This window comes from Arvicanthis niloticus, chromosome 20, assembly GCF_011762505.2.
Source record: "Arvicanthis niloticus isolate mArvNil1 chromosome 20, mArvNil1.pat.X, whole genome shotgun sequence".
Taxonomy (NCBI): domain Eukaryota; kingdom Metazoa; phylum Chordata; class Mammalia; order Rodentia; family Muridae; genus Arvicanthis; species Arvicanthis niloticus.
In genome coordinates, this window is record NC_047677.1 from 46425210 (window position 1) to 46451305 (window position 26096).

Consider the following 26096-nt stretch of genomic DNA (forward strand, 5'->3'; position numbering starts at 1 on the left):
TAATTCATGCCTCTGGGAGTATGGGGAAGCAGGGCGAGGAGTTCTGACCCTGTCACATTTAAGACAAGTCTGTTGAGCTGTCTTAGGCCCGGTTCTAGTCTCTACAGGAGAAATCCAACCCTACGTGGGATCTTCCGTAGAAGCCGAGAAAGCTAATAAAAGCGAGTGGGGAAAGTTAGACCCGTACGAACCCACATCCACCCATGCCTACACCGAGCAGGAGAAAGGAACTCCAGGTATGTGGAGAGCAGCCAGGGACCCCTTCTCCTCGCCCGTCACCCGCACAGCCGGAACGCCCGCGGGTTCTGCAGCAACGGCTCGGGAACTGCCGGCCTCCGCGTCCGCAGCGCCGCCGCCAGCCAGGCTGGAGCCGAGTCTGTCCCCAGCGTCTGCGCTCCTGCCGGCCACCGGAAACCAGGTGAGCCTCGGTCGGGAGCCGACAGCCCGTTCGTGTCCCAGAGCATGGCTGCCTGGGTCACCTGCAGAGCCCGGAGGGTCCCAGGCACTCTTTCAATGATTTGCACAATGAATGGGTGAATGAATGAATGGCGGTGGTCCCTGGAATGAATGAATGAATGAATGAATGGTGGTGGTCCCTGGAATGAATGAATGAATGAATGAATGGTGGTGGTCCCTGGAATGATTGAATGAATGAATGAATAAATGAATGGTGGTGGTCCCTGGAACCTCTCTCCTTATAGAAAGGCTGCTTGAAACAGCAATGGCAAGAGACAAAATGGGGTTTGCATACTGGATCCTTTGAAAATTGGCTCCTGTGTTGTCAACAGCTGAAGGAACTGGTGTGTGGGCCACACTTCCAGCCTTTCTGTGTCCCTCATTGGGCCTCAGCTCAGGGCCCCTTTTGCTTCCAGACTTTACTGTTTGGTTCATTTTGTTCTCTCTGCCTGAACCCCGCCCTCCGGCCCCTGCCCCCTTTCTTTGCCTTCTAGTCCTTATTGATGGATTCTGCTTTGGGTCCTCCGTGAAGTCTTCTCTGTTCAACCCAGTAATGACTATCTCTCCAACATCCCCCCCCCCTTGGTATCACACTGTGTAACATTAAAGGAAGGCGATTATGCAGCTGGAGGGCTGTCGCCTTCACAAATCTCCTGCTACAAGACGATGCTATTGGCCTGCTATATGGCCGATACCTTTTTGGCATCCCCCAAACATTCTCCATCAAGACCGAGAGAGTCCCAGGCCATGGGTACTTTCGGTTAGGAATTACACGTGCTTTTGGGTTTTGTTGTTTGTTTGTTTGTTTGTTTTTTAAATTGGAAGTGAATTTTGTCTTATGGTTTTAGGAAGCATGTGAAAGATAACCTATAAGAGATATTCTTGCACCTTAACTAATTTTCAGGGTTTCCTGTTCGTTGAGTCAAAATTTTATAAATCAGGTTACATTTATAAACCAGACCTTGTGTGCTGTGCGGTACTAGGCTCACCAGCTCTGCTGCCTAGACAGGCTCTCACTGTGGCTGTCCTGGAACTCACAGAGATCTGCCTGCCTGTCTCTGGAGCACTGGGATTAAAGCTTCCACCACTGTGCCAGGCTCCTCCAGTTTCTTAAAACACTTTTGTACTGCCCCAGAAATTCTGACTCAGAATTTTTTTCTGATTTATTTATTTATTTTTTTTAATGATTTTTATTTGGCTTGTGGTTTTGTTTGTTTGTTTGTTTTGAAGTAGGATCTCATACAGCCCGGGATGACCTACTTGCTTGGGATGGCTTGCTAATATAACAGAGGCTGGTCTTGAACCCCTGATCCTCCTGCCTCCGTGTCCCAAATGCTGAGGGTACAGGCATGTGCCACCACACTCAGCTCCCTGAGTTTTTGTTTTTAAAGTTTGCTTGTTTTGAGAGTGTGGTAATAGATTCGGGCCACACTGCTGGGTACAGGTCCCAGGACAACTTGTGGAAGTTGGTTTCTCTCCTTTCACCTCATGGGTCCCAGGGCACAAACTCAGGTTGTCAGGCGCCCTAACCTGCAGAGAGCCATCCCAGCAGCCCTCCTCTTGGAACACTTTTAAACCCTTTGTCCTCCTTCCCCTCCCTCCTCCTTCCCTCTCTCAGTTTAAAGTTGACATCACTCAGATATTATGAATTATTTCCCTCATATCATCTCTAATTGTGTTGAGTCCTGACCCTGAAATACCTATTCTCCCCCACCCCCACGTGAACTCAGTCTCCATTCCCCAGGCTGGGATCCTCTGTATCTGTCTAGGTCATGTGATTTTAAGACAGGAATCTGTTTTACAGTCGAGGAGATAGGGCCTGCATTGTGGCCGTGCTGAATCACTGTGGTATTCTGAGGAACTCCTTACACCTGTCAGAAAAGACAAGTCTGATGGTTATCATGAAGAGGTTCTCCCCAGCGCAAAGCCCGGAGGGGGTTGGGGGGGGAGGCTAGGCTGACAGTGGGTGGTCCTTCCTGCCCTTCCCCAGGCTCTGTACTGGGGAGATGCTGCTGTCTCCCTGCTGCATTCCACAGAGGAGCTGGGAGCGGACCTCGCCCTGAACCTTTAGCACCGCGGAGGGAAATGGTTAGAGTTCTGACTTTTACCTCTTAGTCATCCTGCAACATGGCCAGACTGCGGACTATAAAGGAAGCTAGCTGTACCGCCCTAAGGATGCCAAGCGCTAGTCCCAACACTAATCATTGTTTGAAACTTTTATTTATGTATGAATGTATGTGTTTTCACTGCATGTATGTCTGTGCAACACGTACACGCCTGGTGCGTGCAGAGGTCAGAGGAGAGCGTCAGCTACTGTGTAAGAGAAGGTACAGTTGTCTGAGAGCGGCCATGTCAGTGCTAGGAGCCAAACCCTGGTCTTGTCTGCAGGAACAAAAACTGAGCCAGCTCTTGAGTTCCCTAATTGGAATTATTAATCAGACATGGTGGCACTTACTTACCTGTAATCCAAGGTGGAGGCAGGAAGAACAGGAGGCCCATGTTATCCTCTGATGCAACAGTGAGGTTCTGGCTGGCTTGTTTTAAAAAGTAATAAAAAAAAAAAAAGGCCAGGTGTAGTGGCAAATGCCTTTACCCTAGCACTTGTGGGTTAGAGGCAAGTGGATCTCTGTGGTGTTCAAGGCCAGCCTACTCTACGCAACAAGCTCCAGGACAGCCAGAGCTACGTAGTAAGACCCTTTAAAAGACAAACCTACCCCCCTAGACACTGGGGTTTGCTTGTTCACTTGATTGTTCTGACAGGGTCTTGACCATGTTAGCCCAGGCTGATCTCAAACTTGTGATCCTTCTGCTGCTGTGTACTGGGATGAAAGGCCAGGAGACCATACCTGTGTCCATGAGGAAAATGAGAATAACATGTCCCTTGACTCTGAGGTAGAATGGTTGTGAGTTTAAAAGTGTACAACACGTGGGAGGATCTTGTAAAACTGCAACATTAGTGCATGTGAATTATGTTCCCTTCAAAGTATTCTGACGGCAGGCAGAGACCCACAGCTGCGGCTCCAGTGCTCAGAGGCCTGAGTCAGGGCGACTGCTGGGAGCTCAGCATTCGGAGCCAGACTGAGCAACAACAACAAAACAAAACAAAAACAAAAACAAAAACAAAACGGAGAGCAGACCTTGATGCAGTCCCATCACTCGGGACATGTAAGCTGGGAGGTCGTGATTTCAAGGTTATCCTTGCCTACATTGTGAGTTTGAGGCCAGCCTGGACTACAAGAGACCTTACTTCAAAAAAAGGCAGGGGTGCTGGAGAGATGGCTCAGCTGATAAAAGTGCACACTGCTCTTGCAGAAGACCTGAGATTGGTTCCCGGGGACCACACTGGGCGGCTCACAGCCACCGACTCCAGCTCCCATTTCTGCCCTTGGAGAACACCTGTACTCAGACATAAGAACACACACACACAAAGACAAATAATAAAAATATCTTTTTTTTTAATCGAGAAGGGTGCTAATTGACTTAAATTTCTAAAAAAAAAAAAAAAAAAATACTGTTTCTTTTGTCTCAAAACTCTTTTGAGACAGGGTTGCTCTATGTAGCCCTGGCTGGCTGTCCTGGAACTTGCTATGTAGACTAGGCTGGTCCGAACCTCACAGAAGTCCTCCTGGTTTTGCCTACTAGGTGCTAGGATTAAATAAATGCATGCTACTACACCCAGCCCTAAATATTTTTTTGTTACATCTATTTATTTGGAGGGCGGGGTGCCATGCATTATCATATATTGTATGCAAAGTCAGAGGACAACGTGCAGGAGTCAGTTACTGTTATTATATGGGTCCCAAGGCTTGAACACAGGTTCTCAGGCTTGTACTGCGCCATCTTGCCAAGCCCAGCCTAAAACATGTTGGTTTGGTTTGGTTTGGTTTGGTTTGGTTTGGTTTTCTCAAGATAGGGTTTGTCTGTGCAGCCCTGACTGTCCTGAAAAGCGCTCTGTAGACCAGGCTGGCCTCAAACTCAGAAATTCACCTGCCTCTGCCTCCCAAGTGCTGGGATTGAAGGCGTGCGCCACCACTGCCCAGCAATACCTGTTTGTACCTGATGTCTTTCCAGCTAATCCAGGAACAATGCAAACAGAGAGGAGCATCCAGAGTTTCGGCAGCAGATACAGGCAAATCCCTTTTATGTACGATGTCAAGCGAAACGTGTACAACGAGGAGAATTTCCAGCAGGAGCACAGGAGGAAGGGCCCCACTTCTGGGAAAGTGGACATCAACATCACCACCTTCAAGCACCACGTCCAGTGCCGGTGCGTGTACCCAGCCTCTCAGCCGGGGGAGAGCTAACCTCACTCCTCTGCCACCCACTTACCTTTGTCTCCCTTCTCTGAATTCCTGCTGTCAGAGCCCTGCCATTTGGGGTGTGTGTGTGTAAAGACCCAAGGCTGAGTAGTTTCTGAATGGTGGAGGTTTGTTTGGCTTATGATTCTGATAGCCACTGGGCCCAAAGAGTATGGGTTCTGGCGTCCTGGTGAGGATGCCCTGCTGTGTCACAACATAGCTGAGAAGTGGAAAGGAAAGCCCCACTTCATAGAACCTGCTCTCTCCATGTAGTGGTGGTGCAGGACGCTTATCCCAGCACTCAGGAGGCAGAGGCAGGCAGATCTCTGAGCCTGGTCTGCAGAATGAGTTCCAAGAGAGCCAGGGCTATACAGAGAAACGTTGTCTCAAAATGGATAAATAAATAAATTAATCCATTAATTCATTAATTAAAAGAAAAACCAAAACCCTGCTCCCCTGGTGCTAATTCAGCCCCACAGGAGCGAGCTGCAGGCACGGGGAAGAGGCTCCTGCAGCCCAGGCCTCACTGCTCACTGCCTGTAAACATGGCCTCCAGTGGAGCCAAGCTCTTAGCACATGAGTCTCTGGGAGACTTGTCACATCTGCTCATCATAGCATAAAGTCCTTGAGTCCCCACAGTATCTGGGATGACACCTAATAAACTCATTGTTCAGTCAAGGCAGGCAAAATGGCTCAGTGGGTAAGGCTTGCTGCCAAGCCTGAGGACCTGAGTTCTCTTCCCGGGACCTACGCGGTGGAGGGAGAGAACTGACTTTACAAAGTTGTCACCACACGAAGCAAGTGTAATAAAACACCAAATGCCGTCACTCATCCCACAGAGAGTTAGACAGCTCTGACAGAGAGGCTCTTGTACTGTCTCCATTGTGGCCATCGACAGAGGTGACGCACCACCTCTCTGTCCCACCCCACTATGGAGGGGCTCTGAGCCCTTTCCTGTGCCGTGAACCTCTTAGCAAAGGGACGAGTAAAAGGGCCTCTTTCCAGGGTTGGTTCTCTTATTCTTTCTTGTTTTGTTTTTTCTTTGAGACAGGGTCTCGACCTGGCCTCATGCTCACTATGTAGCCCAGCCTAGTCTTGAAGTCCTGATCCCCTGCCTCCGCCATACCCAGCCCCTTTACTTTTTTCTTTTTTTTTTTTTTCTAGTACTGGGGATTGAACCCACATTTTGATGTGGAAAGCACTAGGAAAGCACTCTATCCGTGTGAGCTGTGTCCCTAAGCTGCTGGGGGATTTGTTGTCATTTTTGGCTGTAGTAAAGTATATATGATATCCAGCTGGTTGTTTTGACCATTTTAAGTGGAGATTTTGTGGCATAATTGTTATTATGCAACTACTACCACAGTTGGTTTGCAACAAAATGTTTTCATCACCTCAAACAGAAACTCTGTCCTTATTAAGCAATCGGCTCCCCGCCTCTCACCCCACCCTCACAGAAGTCCCTGTGAGTCTGCCTCCTCTAGACAGAGCACTGAACCTGCCCTTTAGATTCAAGCAGAACCAACCATGCAACATGTGTCTTTCTGAGTCTGCCTTGTTTCACCTAGCACCACTCTTTCAAGGTCCATCCGCATTACAACAAGTGCCAGCACACCGCCTCTCTTCTGTGGCTGAGTAACAACTGGCTGTTCCTAGACACGCTCAGCCTGTCCATCCATTTGTTATCAAACACTCAGGTTGTTTCCATCCTTTGGCCTCTGAGAATACTGTTGCTGTGAACATTGGTACAGACCTGTTTCAATCCCGGTTTTGAATTCTCCCAGGACCCTGCATAAGGGTAGAATTCCCAGGTCATATGGCAGTTCTTTGTGCAGCTATGAGCTGTCATGTGCATGCTGGAAGCTAAACTCTGGGCCTCAGGAAGAGTAGCCAGCGCTCTTAAGCAATGAGCCGCTTCCCTAGCTCCTGCAAAGTCTTTACTTTGATAAAAAATTCAATCTGTTTTAGTCTGAGAATTTTATAGTTTAGCTGTTTTGTTTTCTCTTTCTCTATTTGCTAGAGGTTGACCCTGGAGCCTCACCCACAAGACACATGATCTACCACTGAACTATATCCAAATCTCTTCTTACTTTTTATTTTATTTTTTTTTAAGATTTCTTTATTTTATATATGTGAGTATACTGTCTCTGTCTTCAGACACACCAGAAGAGGGCATCAGATCCCATTACAGATGGTTGTGAGCCACCATGTGGTTGCTGGGAATTGAACTCGGGACCTCTGGAAGAGCAGTCAGTGTTCTCAACTGCTGAACTATCTCTCCAGCCCTTACTTTTTATTTTGAAAGAAGGTCTTACTAAGTTGCCCAGGCTGGTCTTAAACTTACTCTATAGCCTAGGCTGACTTTGAACTTGCGGTCCTCCTGCCTCAGAATCCCAGGTAGCTCAGATTAACAGGCCTGAGTCACTAGGCCTATCAGTTTTCACTCTTAAATTTAAGTTTAACTTAAATTTAGTACCTTGTGTAAAGTCAGAGTTCAACTGTATTTTTTAATATATGGATAGTCCACTTCAGCCGCATGGTCTGGTAAAGAGAATGAATACTTTCCCATTAAATGTCTCATCAAGAATAGTGTTTCTTTGTTTGTTTGTTTTGAGACAGGGTTTCTCTGTGTAGCCTTGGTGTCCTAGGACTTACTTTTGTAGACCAGGCTAGCCTCAAACTCTGCCTCCTGAGTTAATGGGACTTAAAGCAAGCCTGGAGTTAGTTATAATTATGTTTATATGAGTGTGGGTATGCACATGAGAGTCTTGATGACTGAAGAAGCCAGAGGTGTCAGATCCCTTGGAGCTGGAGTTACAAGTGATTGTGAGGCATTGGCGTGGATGCAGGGAGCTGAACTCAGGTCCTCTGTAACAACTGCAGCGCAAACTCTTTGTTTTTGTTTTTTGTTTTTTGTTTGTTTTGTTTTGTTTTGTTTTGTTTTGTTTTGTTTTGTTTTTCGAGACAGGGTTTCTCTGTGTAGTCCTGGCTGTCCTGGAACTCACTTTGTAGACCAGGCTGGCCTCGAACTCAGAAATCTGCCTGCCTCTGCCTCCCAAGTGCTGGGATTAAAGGTGTGCAGCACAAACTCTTAACTGTTTAAGTCATCTCTCTGTTCATAATATATAAAATAGATAAAATTAGAAGGAAAAGTAGTTATATTAAAATATACTGAGCCAGGTGTTGGTGGTAGATGCCTTTAGTTCCATTACTGGGAGGCTGAGGCAGGTGGATCTCTGAGTTCAAGGCTAGCCTGGTCTATAAAGTGAGTTCCAGGACAGCCAGAGTTACATAGAGAAACTGTCTCAATTTTCTGTGCCAAAATACACACACACACACACACACACACACACACACACACACACACACGGGTCTAATAGCTACCATAGCTTCAAGGAGGTAATGAATGTAAATATGTTTCAAGATATCTCTAGCAATAGTTACATTCTGGTTATAAGGTCAGTTTGTAGCTTTTTTTTTTTTTTTTTTTTTTTTTTTTTTTTTTTTTTTTTTTGGTTTTTTGAGACAGGGTTTCTCTGTATAGCCTTGGCTGTCCTGGAACTCACTCTGTAGACCAGGCTGGCCTCGAACTCAGAGATCCACCTGCCTCTGCCTCCCAAGTGCTGGGATTAAAGGCGTGCGCCACCACCGCCCGGCAGTTTGTAGCTTTTAATTCAGTTTATAATCAATATTCCTAACTGAAGGAGCCAAGCGTGGTGGCACATGCCTGTAACCCCATCAAGTGTCACTAGCCAAGTCCCCTGGATCTCTGCTTCAGCGCTCCATTCCCTTTATTCACGCCCTGCCTTGTGCAAGTTGGGGTTCCTCTGCCTCTACAGCACCGCCCTACCATCCTCTGCCTCGGGAAACAAGAGTGAATGTCTTACCAGAGCAGGCGCTAGGCCCCTGGCAGGTACAAGGCTGAGGGGTCTAGCCTCAGAATCACGTGCAAGCAGACAAAATGATCGCCTTTCATAACCATACCCTTGTAGCAAGTATTACTAAGGCGATTTCAACCTACGGCCCCCACCTACTCCAATGCTCATTCCCTCTAGACACAAACCAGACTGACTGTGCATCACATGGACTTCCTGTTGTTTCTTTCCCCTTTTCTTTTTTAAGAGCTAAATGAGATGGGTGTTATAGATGTTTTTTAAGTCTCGGCATATATATATATATGTCTTTGCTTTTACTGCTTACATTTTTCTTTCTTCTCTTCATATTTCTACTTCGAAAGCACCGTTTCAGCCTTTTGTAGATTTTAACCAGAAATGTAGACCAGCAGGGCACTGAAAGCATGGATGCTTCCTCTGGAAGCCAGAGTCTGCTCTTGCCCAGCTGTGTGGCCACAGGTGACTTATCCAGCCGGCCTGTGTGTGTCCTCTGAGCAATGGGAAGGATGGGGCACCTGCCTTGGGCCTCATGAGGAGGATTTAAAGGATTTTTTTTTTTTAAGTCTAGGAATAGAAAACACTAGATAAGTGGCTTTGGTTTTCTGGTTGAGGAAGATTTTTAGTAAATAAAATAATCTTTTAACTCCATCTCTTCCTTTCTGCAGAAAAACATCTTATCTCATTCCTCATTTTCTTCCTGTTGGTTAGCGACTCTCTGTTCCCTCTTTGGTGTCAAACTCCCCTGCACTTTCTCACCAACTCTGACACTCCCCACTCTTTTGTTTAATTGAGACAGTCTAACATATCTCAGGCTGGCCTCAAATTTACTGTGTAGCCAGAGATGACCGTGAACTGTGTGTGTGTGTGTGTATGTGTGTGTATATGTGTGTGTGTGTAGGTATGTGTGTGTATGTGTGTGTATATGTGTGTGTGTGTGTATGTGTGTGTGTGTATGTGTGTGTGTGTGTGTGTGTACGTGTGTGTGTGTGTGTGTGTGTGTGTGTGTGTGTGTGTGTGTATGTGTGTGTACACACTGTATGGAAGTCAGAGAACAACCTTGGGTGTTGGGTCTTGCCTTCCACCTTGTGAGAGATAGTGTCCTTGTTGTCTGCTACTGCACATGCAGCCTTGCTGTCTGGTCAGCTCCTGAGAATCCTGTCTTCACTCCCCATCTCCCTGAGGGTCATTGGCATTACAAGTTCTTTCACTATGTATCTGGCTCTTGCACTGGCTCTGGGAATTCAGACTCAGGTCATCATAGGAGCCATGCCCCAGCCCACATTTCTCACTTAAGATGCCTTCATTAAATCAGAAAAGCCAACCGGGTGGTGGTGGCCCACGACTTTAGTCCCAGCACTTGGGAGGCAGAGGCAGGCAGATTTCTGAGTTCGAGGCCAGCCTGGTCTACAAAGTGAGTTCCAGGACAGCCAGGACTACAAAGAGAAACCCTGTCTCGAAAAACAAAAACAAAACAAAACAAAACAAAAATCAGAAAGCCTTCCCAATTCCCCCATCAGCACAGTTTCCTGTTGCTCTGACTCCCTTCTTAATTCTGTGCAGCTCAGACTCAATTTTTTCCAATGCCAAAGACCTCAATCACTGCCAGGGTTTGTGGTATTCAGCCAAACAGCAGATATGGAGGAGGGGGGCACTGCACCAGGTGGAGGGACAGATTGTGCTAGTGCCATGCTCTGGGTTTGAGGTGGAAGCATGTTTTCTCTAATTATGATTGTAAACCGACCTTAAACCCAGCAACTCACTTGAAAATAGCAGTTCAACATTCCTTCCAAACCAGCAGCCTTGCTTCTTGGCCTCTGAGCAGAAGGGAGCATCATCCACAGTGTGCTCTGCTTTGTAGAGCGGCCAGAATGCTGAGCTAGGTATCAGAAGACATGGCTTCCTGCCCCAGCTCTGCTCATATGTGTGGCTCTGACCTTGGCAAAGATATTCATAATTATTTGGCCTTAGAGAAGCTTATGGTCATGCCAGACAGAATACATGGGATTGGGGCTGGACAGGTGGCTCAGCAGTTAAGAGCACTGGCTTCTCTTGCAGAGGATCTAAGTTCAATTCCCAGCATCCACATTGTGGTTCATAACTATCCATAACTCTAGTTCCAGGGGACCCAATGCCCTCTTCTGACCTCCTTGGGCACTACATGCACATGCTACACAGACATACACACATGCAGGCAAAACGCTTATAAAATAAGTCTAAAAATGTTTAAGTACGTGAAATCACTTCATTTCTGAGCACACACTTTAGCAGTGCTAAAGTTATATTTATTATTAAAGTTATATTTATTATTAAAGCCAAATCTGTTACCTAACCCAACACACCTGTGAAGAAAACCGTCCTAGCCAGCTGCCAGTCCATGCCAAACTATGAATGGGAAAATGCAACTTAAAGCCAAACTGGTTTCACCCCTCTGTAGAGCATGGTCTCCCTCTAGATCAGTTGTCCTCTCTCCATAGGTTGTGACCTCTTTGACAGTTGATCTTTCACAGGGATCACCTGAAATCATCAGAAAACACAAATATTTTAGCACTCATAACAGTAGCAAAATCACAATTATAAAATAGCAACAAAATAATTGTATGGTTGGGGGTGAGCACAAGGTGAGGAACTGTATCCCAGGGTCTCAGGGTAGGGAGCTGGAGAGCCACTGGCCTGGGTGACCCGAAGCTCCTGTGTGGTGACTCCATCTCAGCCACCCTGGCAGAGGTTCTTGTTCTGAAATACCATGTCATGAGATAGGCTGGTTCATGGGCTCAAGTGATCCTCCTGCCTCAGTCTCTCTAGTAGCTGGGACTGCAGGTATGTGCTACTGTACTCTGCTTTTCCCACCAACATGATGGGTTTTTGTCTGTTGGTTGGCCCTCACTGTGTGGCCCTTTGTAGACCAGTCTGGCTTCGAACTCATCTGCCAGCCTCTGCCAGCTGAGCTGGGTTCAAAGTGTTCCATCACACCTTTCAGTGCTTGCTTGCTTGCTTCCCCGCCTCTCCCCCCTCTTTCTTTAAGACAGGTTATGTCATCCAGCATCCAGGTCAACTTCACCATCACTGTGTACCCAGAGATGATATTGACAGCTCCTCCTGCCTCCGCCTCCTGAGGGTGGAGATTGTGGGCATGCGCCTCATCCAGTGACCTGGTATATGTGGTGCTAGAGACTTAACCGAGGGCGGGCTTCATACATGCTTGGCAAACAAGCTCTCTGCCAACTGAGCCACATCCCCAGTCCCTTACTCCCACATTTCCTTCTATAGAGAAATGTTCTGTCGCTTGCAGACTCCTTAGCTCTACCACTGGGTGCCAGTCATGAGAACCAAGAGCACCTCCAGACACAGCGTTCTGCCTCCTGGGAGACAGAACTGCTCCTGGTAGAAACCTACAGATAACATAGCCTTTAAAATCTGCAGTCTTTTCTTTATACGGCTAACTCTTCAAGTACAAAACTCCATTTCTGTAAGTCTACAATATCCCAGGCAAATCCATCCAGACAGTCAGTTAGTGTTTGGTTAGATCAGTCTGTGTGAGAGTGTTATGAAGGTGTTACTTACCTGAAGCAGGACGGCTCCGAGGGTAAAGACACCAAGTAGAGCGTGCCGTGCTTGCAGTGCTTAAACTCCCTGAGTTCAGTCCCAGTGACTCACATGGTAGGAGAGAACTAACTCCTGAAAGTTGTCCTCTGATCTCCATATATGTCCACATGCACACACACACACACACACACACACACACATAAATAAATAAATAAATAAATAAATAAATAAATATAAAAACTAAGGTGTTATCTATCCCTATCACCCGTTGATCTCATAACAAGAATAACAACAAAAACTTTTGTTTTGTTTTGTTTTGTTTTTTTATTTTAGTGTGTATTGGTGTTTTCCCTTCATGTATGTCTGTGTGCTGTGTGTGTAGTGCCTGCAGAGGCCAGAAGAAGAATTGGATTCCCTGGGACTAGAGTTACAGATGGCTGTGAGTTATCATGTGGGTGCTGGGAACCTAACACAGGTCCTCTGGAAGAGCAACAAGTGCCCCTAACCACTGAGCCATCTCCCCAGTCTCCAAAACACTGTTCTTATTAAAGACACAGTGATACTAGTTCATTCACTACTAGAAGTTAGTAGGTTTGACTCTCTCCAAACAGCCAATAAAAACACAGAGCTAATTGTACACTGGACAGTGAGTCTCAGTTCTTTCCAGGTACACCTTGCTGGTTCTTGCTGGTGGTTTTGTTCTCCAGGGATATTTCTTAAGGTGTAGAGGTATCTTTTGTTCTCTAAGTCAGGGGTGGGTAGGCTACCATCTTCTAGTGGGTAGAAGTCAGGGATGCTAAACATGCCGAAACCTGTAGGACCATCAGTCTTACAGCAAAGGATATTTTGATCCAACATGTTCAAATGTCATTTGTGCGGTTCCATGGCACACGTGCTATAAGGGAATGAGGGTTGCACCCTGCACTTTTACTTAGCCAGGGGATTCTCTCTGCAGAACCTAGCTGAGTCTCTGTTCTTCTCTCTCCCAGCTGTTCATGGCACAAGTTCCTAAGATGCATGCTCACAGTCTTCCCCTTCCTGGAGTGGATGTGTTTGTATCGATTCAAGGACTGGCTTCTTGGAGACTTACTTGCTGGTTTAAGTGTTGGTCTTGTTCAAGTTCCCCAAGGTAAGAACAAATCCAAAGCTGCCTTACCCAGAGCTGATCTCCTGGCCCTCAGCTGCTTTCAGGAGCAAGCAGCAGTGCTGGGTGAACAGAAGGACAACAAAGGAACTGTGGACATTTCTTCCAGTTAAAAATCCTCCAGGTTTTTAACCCTTCCAGGTGGTTCCAAAGCATCTGAGACCCAGGAACAGTTCCCATGGAATTTGCTGTCCCCACTCCTGGTCATTCTTTGCCTCAGTGGTGGTTTCAGTCCTGTTGAGAGTAGATCTCAAGAGGTGTTAGTTTCCTTAGGAAAAGGTTGAGCGCTCGGCAACAGCCCAGCTGTCACCCAATTCCCAGTTCAGATGCAAGCGTACAAGGTCACAAGCAAGAGCTCCCTGGGGTGGCGGTGGGTAGACAGCTCTCCTTTCCATGCAGGAGCAGTGGGGGCACAGCTGCAATCCTAGCACCAGAAAGGTGGGGGCAGGAAAATGAGCAGTCAAGGCCAGTCTTTTCTACTTGAGAGCTTACCTGAAAAACAAACAAAATAATGATTCCAAATAGGAACCAATAACTCTTTGTTTCTGAGACAGAGTTCCATAATATAAGCTGGCCTCCATCTTAGAGATCTGCCTGCCTCTGCCTCCCAAGTGCTGAGATTAAAGGTGTGTACAATCAGGTACAACCAATTTTGTTTCTTTCTTAACATTTATGTATTTATTCTGTGCATGTAGAGGTCAGAGGTTGACTAAGGGAGTTTGTTCTCACCTCCTGTCGTGATGTGTGTCCTGGAAATCAAGGTCAGATCTTTAGGCTTGATTTTATGCTCTGAGCCATCTCACTCCAACCCCACCCTTTTTGAAACACACGTACACACACACACATACGAGAGAGAGAGAGAGAGAGAGAGAGGTGTTGACTTTATTAAGGGTTTCATAGTGTTATGTGCTAGCTATATCTTTAAAGAGAGTTCAGCTTTCTCTCTTACAACCTTTCATTGTGTGTAGTGACTGTATGTGGCACTGTGTTACACTGACATTTAAGTTAAGTACCATCCATTGGACACGACCCCGCGTCTCCTCCATTTTTGCCCCTTGTCCTCCTGTATTGTTTTACTTGTACTTGCATGTCATACATGATCTTATTATGTGCCTGTATAAGATCTAGGAGCCACACACGAGAGTAGACAGCCCACATTTGTGTTTCTGAGACAGTAATAATTCACTTCCTTTGATGACCTCCATTTTCCTGCAAGATGACATAACTTCACTCTTGATGGCTGAAAAGCCTCCGCTGGAGGTGCCCATACTTTGTTTACCTATTCCTCTGTCCCTGGACCCTGGGCTTCTGGAGTCAGCAACTCTCACAAATGACCACTCAAGTGTGGGAGTCCCTGTGCTCAGAGAATCCCAAAGCTAGGGTGTCCCTCTGGCTCTCTGCAGATGGATGTGCTAACAGGCGTCATTTTTGCCACAGCCAGTCCTCCCTGGCAGCACTGGTATTCTGATGCTTCCCTGTCTACAGGGAAAAGGCTGGAGAGCCAACCAAAGACGGAATATGTCTATGTGAAGACACTGGGTTCATGACTAGCCTATGGTTCTCACATAGTCATGCTGGAGGTTGAGCTCAGGGTCCTGTGCACACTAGGGAAGTCCAGTCACTGTTCTTACCCCAGCCCTAGTCTATTGAACATCTACCTGGCAAAGAGTTTGCCAGGATCTAGTAAATGCCCCCTGGAGTTTCCATGAATGATATGTAATCATGAGGAGTTTGTATGTCTATGGAGAAATATGCAAGAATATCTATCCATAGCTTAATCCTGTCCTGGAACCAGAGGCAGAACCTCATGAAATCCTGGAGACAAGGGTGAAGGAGATGGCCACTGCAGGCCCTGATGCCTTTTTAGTTTGATTCTAGTTTTTGATGAAGTCATAATAAATTTCCTATTTAGCATAAGGTAATTTAAGCTTACTTTCTACCTTTTGTAATCTATAGAACCTTGATTAAGAAAAAAATGGGGAATGGGGATATAACTTAGTCAGTAGGGCCATAGAGTACTGACTGGGGCTACAAGTGTGACCTGAGCTCAACCCTCGACCCACGGAAACATGCAAGGAGAGAACCAACTCCATGGATGTGTCCTCTGACCTACATACACATACATGTTATGGCACACACACACACGTGGACACAAACTCCATAATAATAAGTAAGCATTTTGGTAGGTTTTTCTGTTTGTTTTTCTTTTAGACAGTCTCTCTACATAGAGACCTGGAACTCACTATGTAGAACAGGCTGGCCTTGAACTCACAAAGATCCATCTGCCTGTGCCTCTTCAGTGCTGGGCTTAAAGGTGTATGGCAGAGCAGGATAGAGTAGGTTTTAAAGCCTCATATAGGAATACTGGGAAAAGAGATTGGGGTGGTTAGCATATAGAAGACAGAGTACATATGGCAACGTGAAGTCAAGTGACTCTGCCTTGTTCTCCAGCTCTGCTTTTGGCCCTGGAGGATTCCCAGGGTCACCTCTTTTATTTTTTTATTACTCTCATTTATGTACATATGTGTATGTCTGACTGTGGCTAGGTACATGTTAGTGCAGGTGCCCTTACAGGCCAGAGACATTCAGTGCCCTGGGACTGGGGTCAAAGGTGGATGTCTGTCACCAAACATTGGTGCTAGGAACCAACCTAGGTCCTCTAGGAGCAGCAGGTGTTGTGCACTGCTTGCCTGTCTGTCTGTCTGTCCCCAGCCTTCGAGAGCTGCAGGGCAGTAAGCACGATTTGAAGACGCTGAGTTAGAGACCCCACAGCTCACTGTGTCTTTTCCCTGTCTGAGAGTCTGTCAGAGAGCTACAGTGTCGAGCTAGGCTTGTGGCTCACTTGGTAAAGTACCTGGAGCCTTCACAAGCCCTGGACTCAGTCTTCAGCACTCATAAGCTGAACAGTAGCCAACACCTCTAATCTCAGCAGTCAGGAGGTGGAGACACGAAGGTCAGAGGTCAAAGTCACTCTCAGATACAGTGAGCCTGAAGCCGGCCCGAGCTATGTGAGTCTCCATCTTAAAACAAAGCTAAAACACAAAAGCATGTTGGAAACTAGGAGTCTCTACATATGGCCTGAGCACTCTTAGCAGATTTCACTCAAGGTCGTTTTAAAACCAAACTGTCTTTGCTTCATTAAGTGCTTTCGCTTTTCAGGCCTGACACTTAGTCTACTGACAAGGCAGCTGATCCCTCCCCTCAACGTCACTTACGCTGCCTTCTGCTCTTCAGTCATTTACCTGATTTTTGGATCATGTCATCAGATGTCCATCGGTGAGTTCACTCCTGGCCAGAGGAGCATCCGTTCTTCACTCGCTGTCCCCAGTCAGTGCTAAGCAGCTCTCAGTCCCCATCAGGACATGCTCGGGAACATCAACCCAGATGAGGGAAGGGGTCTCCGTCAGGGTGTTACTGCTGTGAGCAGACACCGTGACCATGGCAACTCCTACAAGGACAACACTTGATTGGGGCTGGCTTACAGGTTCAGAGATTCAGTCCATTATCATCAAGGCAGGAACATGGCAGCATCCAGGCAGACACGGTGCAGGAGGAGCTGAGAGTTCTACATCTTCATCTGAAGGTTGCTAGCAGAATACTGGCTTCCAGGCAGCTAGGATGAGGGTCTTAAAGCCCACGCCTGCAATGACACACCTACTCCAGCAAGGCCACACCTTGGCCACTCTTTGGGCCAAGAATATACAAACCATCACACATGGTTTGCGAGGTTTTAGTCCATGTCACTTAGATCCATTGTTTCTGTACCTGTCTCAAGGCTTAGCATCGTGATCTAAAGTGCGTGGTGGAGCAAAGCAGCTCACACAAACACACAAATACATGCAAACACAGGTACATGCTTACACACAAGCTTGTGTATAATATGCACACATAAAACCACATATATACATGCACACACATGCAGACACAGACTCAAACACATCCATGTATGCATATATGCATACATGCATACACACACATCCATGTATACATGCACACTTACACATACTCATGTATGCATACACACACATACACATGCACACAGAGCTACACCCACAAGACACGTGTACATATACACATACACAAACATATATACAGACTCACACAAATACACAGACACATTTGTGTATGCACACATACATGTACACACACAAACACATGTACACACATGCATGCACATGTAAAATGCACATGAACATACATGTGCATGCAGATGTATGCATTCATGTACACACGTATGCATGCACATACATGCACACACGTGCACATGCACACACACACACACACACACACACACACGGCAAAGGACAAGGTGTAGGCAAGAGCATGTTCTTAAGGCCCTACTTCATCCATTTCTAGTAGCATGAACACAAAGGCTTCAACATAGAGCTTTAGAGTGCACTTGAGCTAAAACCATAATGTCCAAGCCCTTGGCCTCCAAACCCACATCTGCCCCACAGTGCAGCACATTCAGTCTTTCTCAGAGTCTCCCCATCGTCTCTACAAGGCTAGCATTGCTCAGAAGTCCAAATCTGATTAAGATAATCCTTGGCTTTGAGTATCTCTAAAACTCAAACTGTGGGGCTAGTGAGATGGTTCAGTGGTTCAGAACACTGGCTCCTCTTCCAGAGGGCCTGGGTCAGTTCCACAACCATCTTTAACTCCAGTTCCAGGGGAACGGATGCCATCTTCTGACCTCCACAGGCATCAAGCACACACATTTAGTACACAGACATGCAGGCAGGCAAAACACCCATACACATAAAATATGTAAATCTAAAGAAAATTTAAGTCTGTAGTGACTTTCATTAATAATTCTATAACAGATCAATTCATCAGCTGGATCCATAACAATCAAACTCCACGTTTTATAATATAATTTGTCAGCTTAGTTAACTCACAATAAGGAAAGTATCATAATAGAAACACTCACCCACAGGACAGACACTTCCCTGGGTCAGGAGTCCATCCATGACCTTAGAGGTGACTACAGCTCGTGTATCAGAAGACTTCTGTAACACGTGGGCCTGCACAGAAGTCCAATCGCAAACTGCTGTTTGGAGAGGCTGCCTACTCCACCTTCACTAAGTGACTGACCACTTAGTGTTCTTTTCATGCCTTCTCCAGCACTGGCTGCAGCCTGGCCACCACCCCAACCTCTAGATTTGGGGTGCTGCTCTGCTTCAGTCAGGGGATCTTCACATGCTTAGCTCAAACAAGCTACTTGTTGACTTGCATTCGAGTGTGAAGAAAACAGTTTTACGCCCACATACCCGATTTCCTAGGGCGCCTCACAGTCATGTCCAAGCGCTGTTCACAGTGTGGAGTAGAGCTTCACAGGTAGGCTTCACCTTTGTTCCCTGTGCCTGCTGCACGGGGACAAAACGAAACACTGCTTAAAGCCACTTCTGTGTCACCATGTACTTGCCCTGAACAAGCATTGGGTGTTATTTTCTTCCTGGTGTTCTGTCGGCATGTTCACCACCTTCCCTCTCTTGGGGGGAGCAGAGTCTCACAGTGTAGCTCTGGCTGGCCTACAACTTGCCATGTAGACCAGGCTGGCTGGGATTAAAGGCGGGTGCTGCCACACCTGGCTCCCTCCCTCTTTTAACTTAGTCTCTAAGTGCAGGCACAGTGGCTAAGCCTGGCAGTAATTCCCAGGCCATCTGCATGAGTGCCAGCCTCAGTGCCCACAAGGGTGGGACACCCGACCTACCAGCTCTGAACTCAGTGAAGTCCCAGTTCTCGTCCTCCTTCCTTTTCCTCCTCAGTGATAACTTCCAAACAATAGTAATCTAATAGTAATGTATTAATGATAATAGAGAATTAGAATGCTTCAGTTCTCTAAACTTGAGAGCTGTGTCTCACACTTCTTCCCAGGCCCCTTCTTCCTTGTGAGTGCTCTGATGATTAATGTCCTGAGAGAGAGACCATTCAACGGTGGTCACCTGATCTTGGGAACTTTTGTTAAAGATGACTTCTCTCTCCCCACCTTCTACGTAAACTACAACAGATCCTTAAGCATGGTGGCATCCACAACGTTCCTGACTGGAATTATTCAGGTAGGCACCAAGCATCTGACTGGACTTGAGTGTGAAATGCTCCCCTGAGGACTCCTGTGAGTGAACACTTGGTCCCCAGCTGGTGGCACTGTTTGAGAAGGACCTCTAGAAGACAGTCCCCAAAGAGAATGTGCCATGGAGGCAGGCCAGGAGGGTTTGCAAGCCAGCCCTGTGTGCTTCTGCTCTCTGCCTGCTGGGTGCGGGCAGGCAAGGAGTGCGGTTTGCACACTCCTGCCAGCAGGAACTTGCAGCAGGTGTCAGAGCCCCTCCTGGGGCCGATGTGTCTGGACTTGCATAGGCTCCTCTCTGAGCACTGACATAGAGTCCAACTCTGAGTGTCCTCGTCAGTCCTTCTTCCAGTGAGAAAGAAGAGGGTCTGGGGACCCAGAGCACATTCCTTAGTTCTGCCTTCCAAAAATTACTTTTTCAAGCCAAGTGGTGGTGGTGTACACCTTTAATCCCAGCACTTGGGAGGCTGAAGCAAGCGGATCTCTGTTTGAGGCCGGCCTGGTCTACAGAGTGAGTCCCAGACAGCCAGGGCTATACAGAGAAACCCTGTCTCAAAAAAAAAACCAGTCAAACAAAAAAACACTTTTTCTAGTATTTGGACAAGAAGATGAAAGACTTCTAGTCTCACAAACTGAGTTTGGGCTTGATAAGCATCAGAGAGCCAGAGTGAAGTTAGATTCTGCAATGGTGGGAGCCAAGAGCTGAAGGACAATCACACAGCGGCTCTCACTGACGTCCTCTGAGAGCCGACCACCTCAGGCTCTACCATACCCAGGCTGTTCTTTCAGGCTGACTTCTCTGTCCTCTCAACTGGTTCTCTCTGATCCCTCCAGGACTGCCTTTCATCAGCAGACTCTCCTGGGAGTCCACAAAGGACAAGCTGGCCCCATGGATGGCACTAACACTTACAGGCTGAGCGCAATGGGAAAGGTTGCACCTCAGTGAACCTCAGCTCAGTGAATAAGGTGGAAATAGTGGTTGCAGTGCTCTTGAGAGGATGAAATAAAACCTGGTGTGGAATGCTCAGCAAGAGCCTGGGATACTGTGAGAGTCAGGGAGGCAATCACTGTGTAGGAGACAGACTGTGTGACACTGTGAGCTCCAGGGAGGCAATCACTGTGTAGGAGACAGACTGTGTGACACTGTGAGCTCCAGGGAGGCGATCACTGTGTAGGAGACAGACTGGCACCCTAACATCCTTCTCAGAGGGCCACGTGTCTCTGTCCTAACCACTAAGGAGACCAAGACAGGAGGATAGCCTGAGCCCAAGTGTTTGAGGCCAGCCTGGGCTACATAATGAGACTCTATATGAAAGAATGAATGAATGAATGAATGAATGAATAATTGATTGAATGAGGACCTAGTTGAAGTATTTTATTAAATGATAACTGCATACACCCCACATTTATATATACAAATATACAGATTTAACAGGTTGAGAAAACTCTTTAAGTAGGAAAACAGTAAAAACCCACGTGGAGATAAATTATAAACTCCCGAAAATGAAAGGTAAAGAGGAGAAAATGTCTGTTAAGCGGGAGAGAAAAGCATTTTCCCTACAAAGGGAAAGCACCTCAAACAACAGCAGGTTTCTTCTCAGAAATTCCAGTGACAAGCAGGGCTTCTGAGTGAGCACAGTCAGGCAGCCAGCAGTGAAATACTGAGAGTGAGGAGACACGGCCGCCTCGCTGAAAGCCTTGAGCAAAAGCCAGGGAAGGGCTGAGGCTGGAAACGGCCTCTGAGCACAGTGAGCAGTGCGTCTTGCTCTGACAGAGGACCTGGGGCATGTCAGGCTAGCTCATGCCTGTGACACCACTCACATGAGGTCCAGTGTCCTCTTGTAGCAGCCAACTGCACATGCACAGACCCGCACATAAAAAATAGATATAAAAAGAAAATAAATCTAGAGGCTGGAGAGATGGCTCAACTGTTGAGAGCACTTGTTGCTCTTGCAGAAGATCCAGGTTCAATTCCCAGCACCCACATGGCGGCCCCCAGCCATGGGTATCTCTAACCCTAGGGGATCTGAAGCCCATTTCTGCCCACTTCTGCCCACTTCTGCCCACAGCAGGCACTAGGCACATACATGGTGCACAGCCCAAGGCCTACTTGACTACAGAGTGAGTTCAAAGGCAAGCCGAGAACCTAACAAGACCCTGCCTCAAAACTGCAAGTGTAGAAGAAGCGCTTAGCAGGTCAGAGTGCTGCTGCTCCTGCAGAGACTGAGAGTCGGGTTCCGCACCCAGGGCAGGCAGCTCACAGCCAGCTGTGACTCCAGTTCCAGGGCTCTGACACCTCCTTCTGGCTTCCTCAACCCGGGGTATGCTTGGGCACATACACACACAGATACACATACATAAACAAAAAAGTGCCTTTTAAAAAATGTGAAGTACAGAAAGGGAGACTTGGACTGGAAAGATAACTCAGTGGTAGGGCCAAAGACTTCAAGTGCCACAGAATCACGAGGTCTGTGTCCTGGAACTCCATACGTAGAACAAGCTGGCCCTGAACGCACAGAGATCTGCCTGCCTCTGCCTGCCTCTGCCTGCCTCTGCCTGCCTCTGCCTGCCTCTGCCTGCCTCTGCCTGCCTCTGCCTGCCTCTGCCTGCCACATTGAAGATTGATGTGGCATTTGTTTGCATATTTGCTTGTTATGGGACAGGGTCTTACATAGCCTGGGCTACTCTTAAGCCTACTATGTAATCAGAGATGACCTTGAACTCCTGGTCCTCCCGCTTGCTGGAGCTGCAGGTGTGCACCATCACACCATGGTCTGCACCTTAGTTTCTCCATGTTGTCTTTTCCACTGTGAAAAATTGCATTTCTCACAGAGATGAGAAAGGCTCCAACCCAAGGCCTTACTTATCCCTTTCCGTCTTCTGTCCCTGCTTCCTCTCTGCCCATCTAGAGGGCAGAGAGTGAAGCACCTGACAGCTGCCGGTATTTCAGAAGAGAAAGAAAGAGTGTGGGATGGTGCATGTTGGGAGCTTCTGACTCAATACCCAAGGAACCCAGTTCACTGGGGAAAGAGAGCTTGGGGAGTTCTCCACGGTGCCCCTGATCTGCTGCTTGGGAATCTTTGAGCAGAGGCTCTAGGGTCCCTGGAGAGCCCAGTTGGTATGATTGCTGACCTCGGGTTTCTGTTGCTGTGATGAAACACCAAGACAGATGGAACTATGGAAGGAGAGGGTTGATTTCACTCCCAGTTCCATACGGCAGTTCATCATGAAAGTGAAGGCAGGAACTCACACAGGGCAGGAACCTAGGGACAGGAGCTGTGCAGAGGCCATGGAGAGGTGCTGCTTACTGGCTCGCTTCTCATAGCTTGCTCAGCCTGCTTTCTTATAGAACTCAACACCACCATCCATCCAAGGGACGGCACAGCCCACAGTGACCTGGGCCCTCCTTTATCAATCATTAATTAAGAAAATGCCCCCACAGACTTGCCTGCAACCTGATCCTATGGAGTCATTTTCTTAACTGAGGCTCCCTTCGCTCAAATGTCTGGAGCCTGTGTCAAGCTGACGTAAAGCTGCCATAATGCCCCGCCTCTCTTTGTTTTTTCTTTTCTTCCCAACCCCCCACAGCTGTCAATGGGTATGTTGGGCATGGGCTTCGTGGCCACATACCTTCCAGAGGCTGCAACCAGCGCCTACCTAGCAGCCGTGGCGCTGCACGTCATCCTGGCCCAGATGACATGCATCTTTGGGATTATGATCAGTTTCCATGCTGGTCCCATCTCCTTCATCTACGTGAGTAACCTCAAGCCGCCCCCAGAGTTCACACACTTCTCTGGCCTACAAAGAACAGTGGGCCCAAGCAGACACATTTCTCCCTGTCCCAGAGCACAAGAGGGCTCAGGGGGACCTCCATCTCCTATAAATTTAGGCTCTTGGTCAACTGCAGAAGCCACTTAGAGCATGTGCACAGACACAATAACCACTTAACTTTAGCCTTTTAAACTAGATGGTTTACATTAAAATTTGGCCATGGAGCAGGGCAGCAGTGTGCACACCTTTAATCCCACTACTCAGGAGGCAGAGGCAGGTGGATTTCTGAGTTAGAGGCCAGCCTGGTCTACAGAGTGAGTTCCAGGACAGCCAGGGCTACACAGAGAAACCCTGTTTGGAAAAACCAAAAATAAATGAATAAATGAATGAATAAATAAATAAATAAATAAATAAATAAATAAAGCAAAACAAAAACTTAGCAAGAGGGCAGTGCCATGCTGAGCTGGGAAAGTTGCCTGCCAGCATGTGTGTTGTTGACCTAGGCCCCATCCCTGTACCCTGCCTGCTAGGAGGGAATGGACTCCCCAAAATTGTGTAAACACACACACATACTAAATTCAATGTGGTTATAAAGTTACGATTTCATAGTTCTTCCTATCACAGGCTACATAGCAGACTTGTATCCTAAACGCACAGAGGATGTACATGGCGCCTGCATGCAGAAAGGAAGCAGAAGTTCAGCTAAAGGACACGCATGACCTGAAAATAAGAGTGGACAGATTGACACCAACACTTACACTCAGGACACGCATGGTCTGAAAATAAGAGTGGACAGACTGACACCAACACTTACACTCAGGACACGCATGGTCTGAAAATAAGAGTGGACAGATTGACACCAACACTTACACTCAGGAGACAGAGGCAGGGGATCTGGAATTTTGAAGCCAGCCTGTTTTAGACAGTGAGTTCCAGGCTAGCCAGGACTATATAGGAGACCCTGTTTCAACCTCCAACCCCCATAACCAATTCGTAGATTCTTTCTCTTACAATGAAACATATAGGGTATATTCTCTCCTTATCTAACATTACTGCCTTTTTTTGTATCTACTCTCCAATTTAAAAAACAAAACATATTAAACCAAGTGTGGTGACTCAAGCATGTAATCTTAACCCACTTTGAAGGCTAAAGCAGGAAGATTTCCAGTTCAAAGCCTGTTTGGGCTACAAGATGAATTCAGGGCCAGCCTGAGCAACTTTTTTCCATTTATTTATTTATTTGTTTGTTTGTTTGTTTGCTTGTTTACCTATCTTCCTGATCATTGCCCCCCCTCCTCCCAGCCCCACCTCACATAGTCTCCCCCATTCCCTTCTCTTTTGTATCAAGTCTCTGCAGGGCTAGGCACATCCTCACTGAGACCAGATGAGGCAGCCCAAGTAGAGGAGTGGAGATTACAGACACAGCCTGGGCAACTTAATGAAAGCTTGATTCAAAAGAAAAAAAATTTAGAAAAGGGCTGGGGATGTCATTCAGTGGAAGAGCACTTGCCTGACATGAGTGAGACTCTAGGTTAGATCCCTAATATGGAGAAAAACCAACACCACCACTCAGCCTTACACCTGCCCTCCGTGTTCCAGTGGAACCCGGTTAGGCTGCAGTTGGCCCAGAAGCTCTTCTCTGCTCTTTAATCTGAGAAGAATGTCCTGTTGAGATTTTGGCAGCTGTGACATCCCTAAGGAAGCCTCTGCAATGTCTTCTCTTCCAGAACATAATTAACTACTGCATAGCTCTCCCCAGAGCCAACTCGACCAGCATCCTGCTCTTCCTCACTGCTGTGGTGGCTCTGAGAATCAACAAATGCATCCGCATCTCCTTCAACCGCTACCCCATTGAGTTCCCCATGGAGCTGCTGCTGGTAGGTGGGACTGTCCAAGAGGGAGGGCGGGGAGACAGGGAAGAGTGCTCCCTGTGCCCTTAGTCCCAGCACTTGGGGGGTGAGGTCTGCCTGGGCTACAGCTCCCCCCCCCCTCCCCCCCCCCCCCCGACAGCCAGGGACTCTGTCTTGGGGGATGCACTTGCCACTTCCAGAGGATCTCATTCATTTCCGAGGGTCTACCTCAGAGGTGCATAACCCGGCTCCAGCTCAGGAATCAGATGCCTTTTCCTGGCTCTATGGACACTCCTCCACACATATGGCATGCACACAAACATATAAATAAGGATAACATAAACTTCTTAACTTCATATATATATATATATATATATATATATATATTTTTTTTTTTTTTTTTTTTTTTTTTTTTTTTTTTTTTTGGTTTTTCAAGACAGGGTTTCTCTGTGTAGCCCTGGCTGTCCTGGAACTCACTCTGTAGACCAGGCTGGCCTCGAACTCAAAAATCCACCTGCCTCTGCCTCCCAAGTGCTGGGATTAAAGGCGTGCGCTACCACCTCCGACAACATAAACTTCTTAAACTAGAACTGTAAGGAAACATTGAATCAGATCAAAGCTGATAGAACATTTTTGTTTTGTTTTGTTTTGTTTAAGAGTTATTTATTTTAATTTTATGTGCATGGGTGTTTTATTGCATGTTTGTAAGGCACCACATGCATGCCTAGTGCCTGAGGAATCAGAAAAAGAGAAATGGAGTTACAGATGGTTGTGAGCTGCCATGTGGGTGCTGGGAATTGAACCCAGGTCCTCTGCAAGATCAGCAATGCTCTTACCCACTGAGCCCGCTCTCCAGTTCCCTGAAAAAGGTTTTAAATATTTACTATTTTGTAAAATTCTCTGTGTTTGTGTCTCTGTCTATCTCTGTCTCTCTCTCTCTCTCACTCTCTCTCTCACTGATATTTTAAGATAGTCTCACTATGTAGTCCAGACTGTCCTCAAATTTGTGACAATCCTCCTCCCTCTGCTTCTCAAGCACTGGAGTTTCAGCTATGTGCTATCACTCCTGACTATGAA

The 26096-nt window shown here is 47.0% G+C and overlaps 1 protein-coding gene across 8 annotated transcripts in view; it reads left to right on the top strand.

Moving 5' to 3' along the window:
* Slc26a8 (solute carrier family 26 member 8) overlaps positions 1-26096 on the top strand; it is a 52357-nt gene that overhangs the window by 750 nt on the left and 25511 nt on the right. For 5 of the 8 annotated variants that reach the window (XM_076917242.1, XM_076917235.1, XM_076917240.1 and 2 more), the window contains exons 2-8: positions 221-418; positions 4528-4723; positions 13177-13316; positions 16491-16607; positions 19209-19390; positions 22987-23151; positions 24897-25046. In XM_076917242.1, coding sequence (XP_076773357.1) covers positions 221-418; positions 4528-4723; positions 13177-13316; positions 16491-16607; positions 19209-19390; positions 22987-23151; positions 24897-25046 — 1148 coding nt within the window. Of the gene's footprint in view, positions 1-98; positions 419-4527; positions 4724-13176; positions 13317-16490; positions 16608-19208; positions 19391-22986; positions 23152-24896; positions 25047-26096 lie in introns of all 8 variants that reach the window. The other 3 variants (XM_076917238.1, XM_076917239.1, XM_076917241.1) reach the window with 2 other exon arrangements.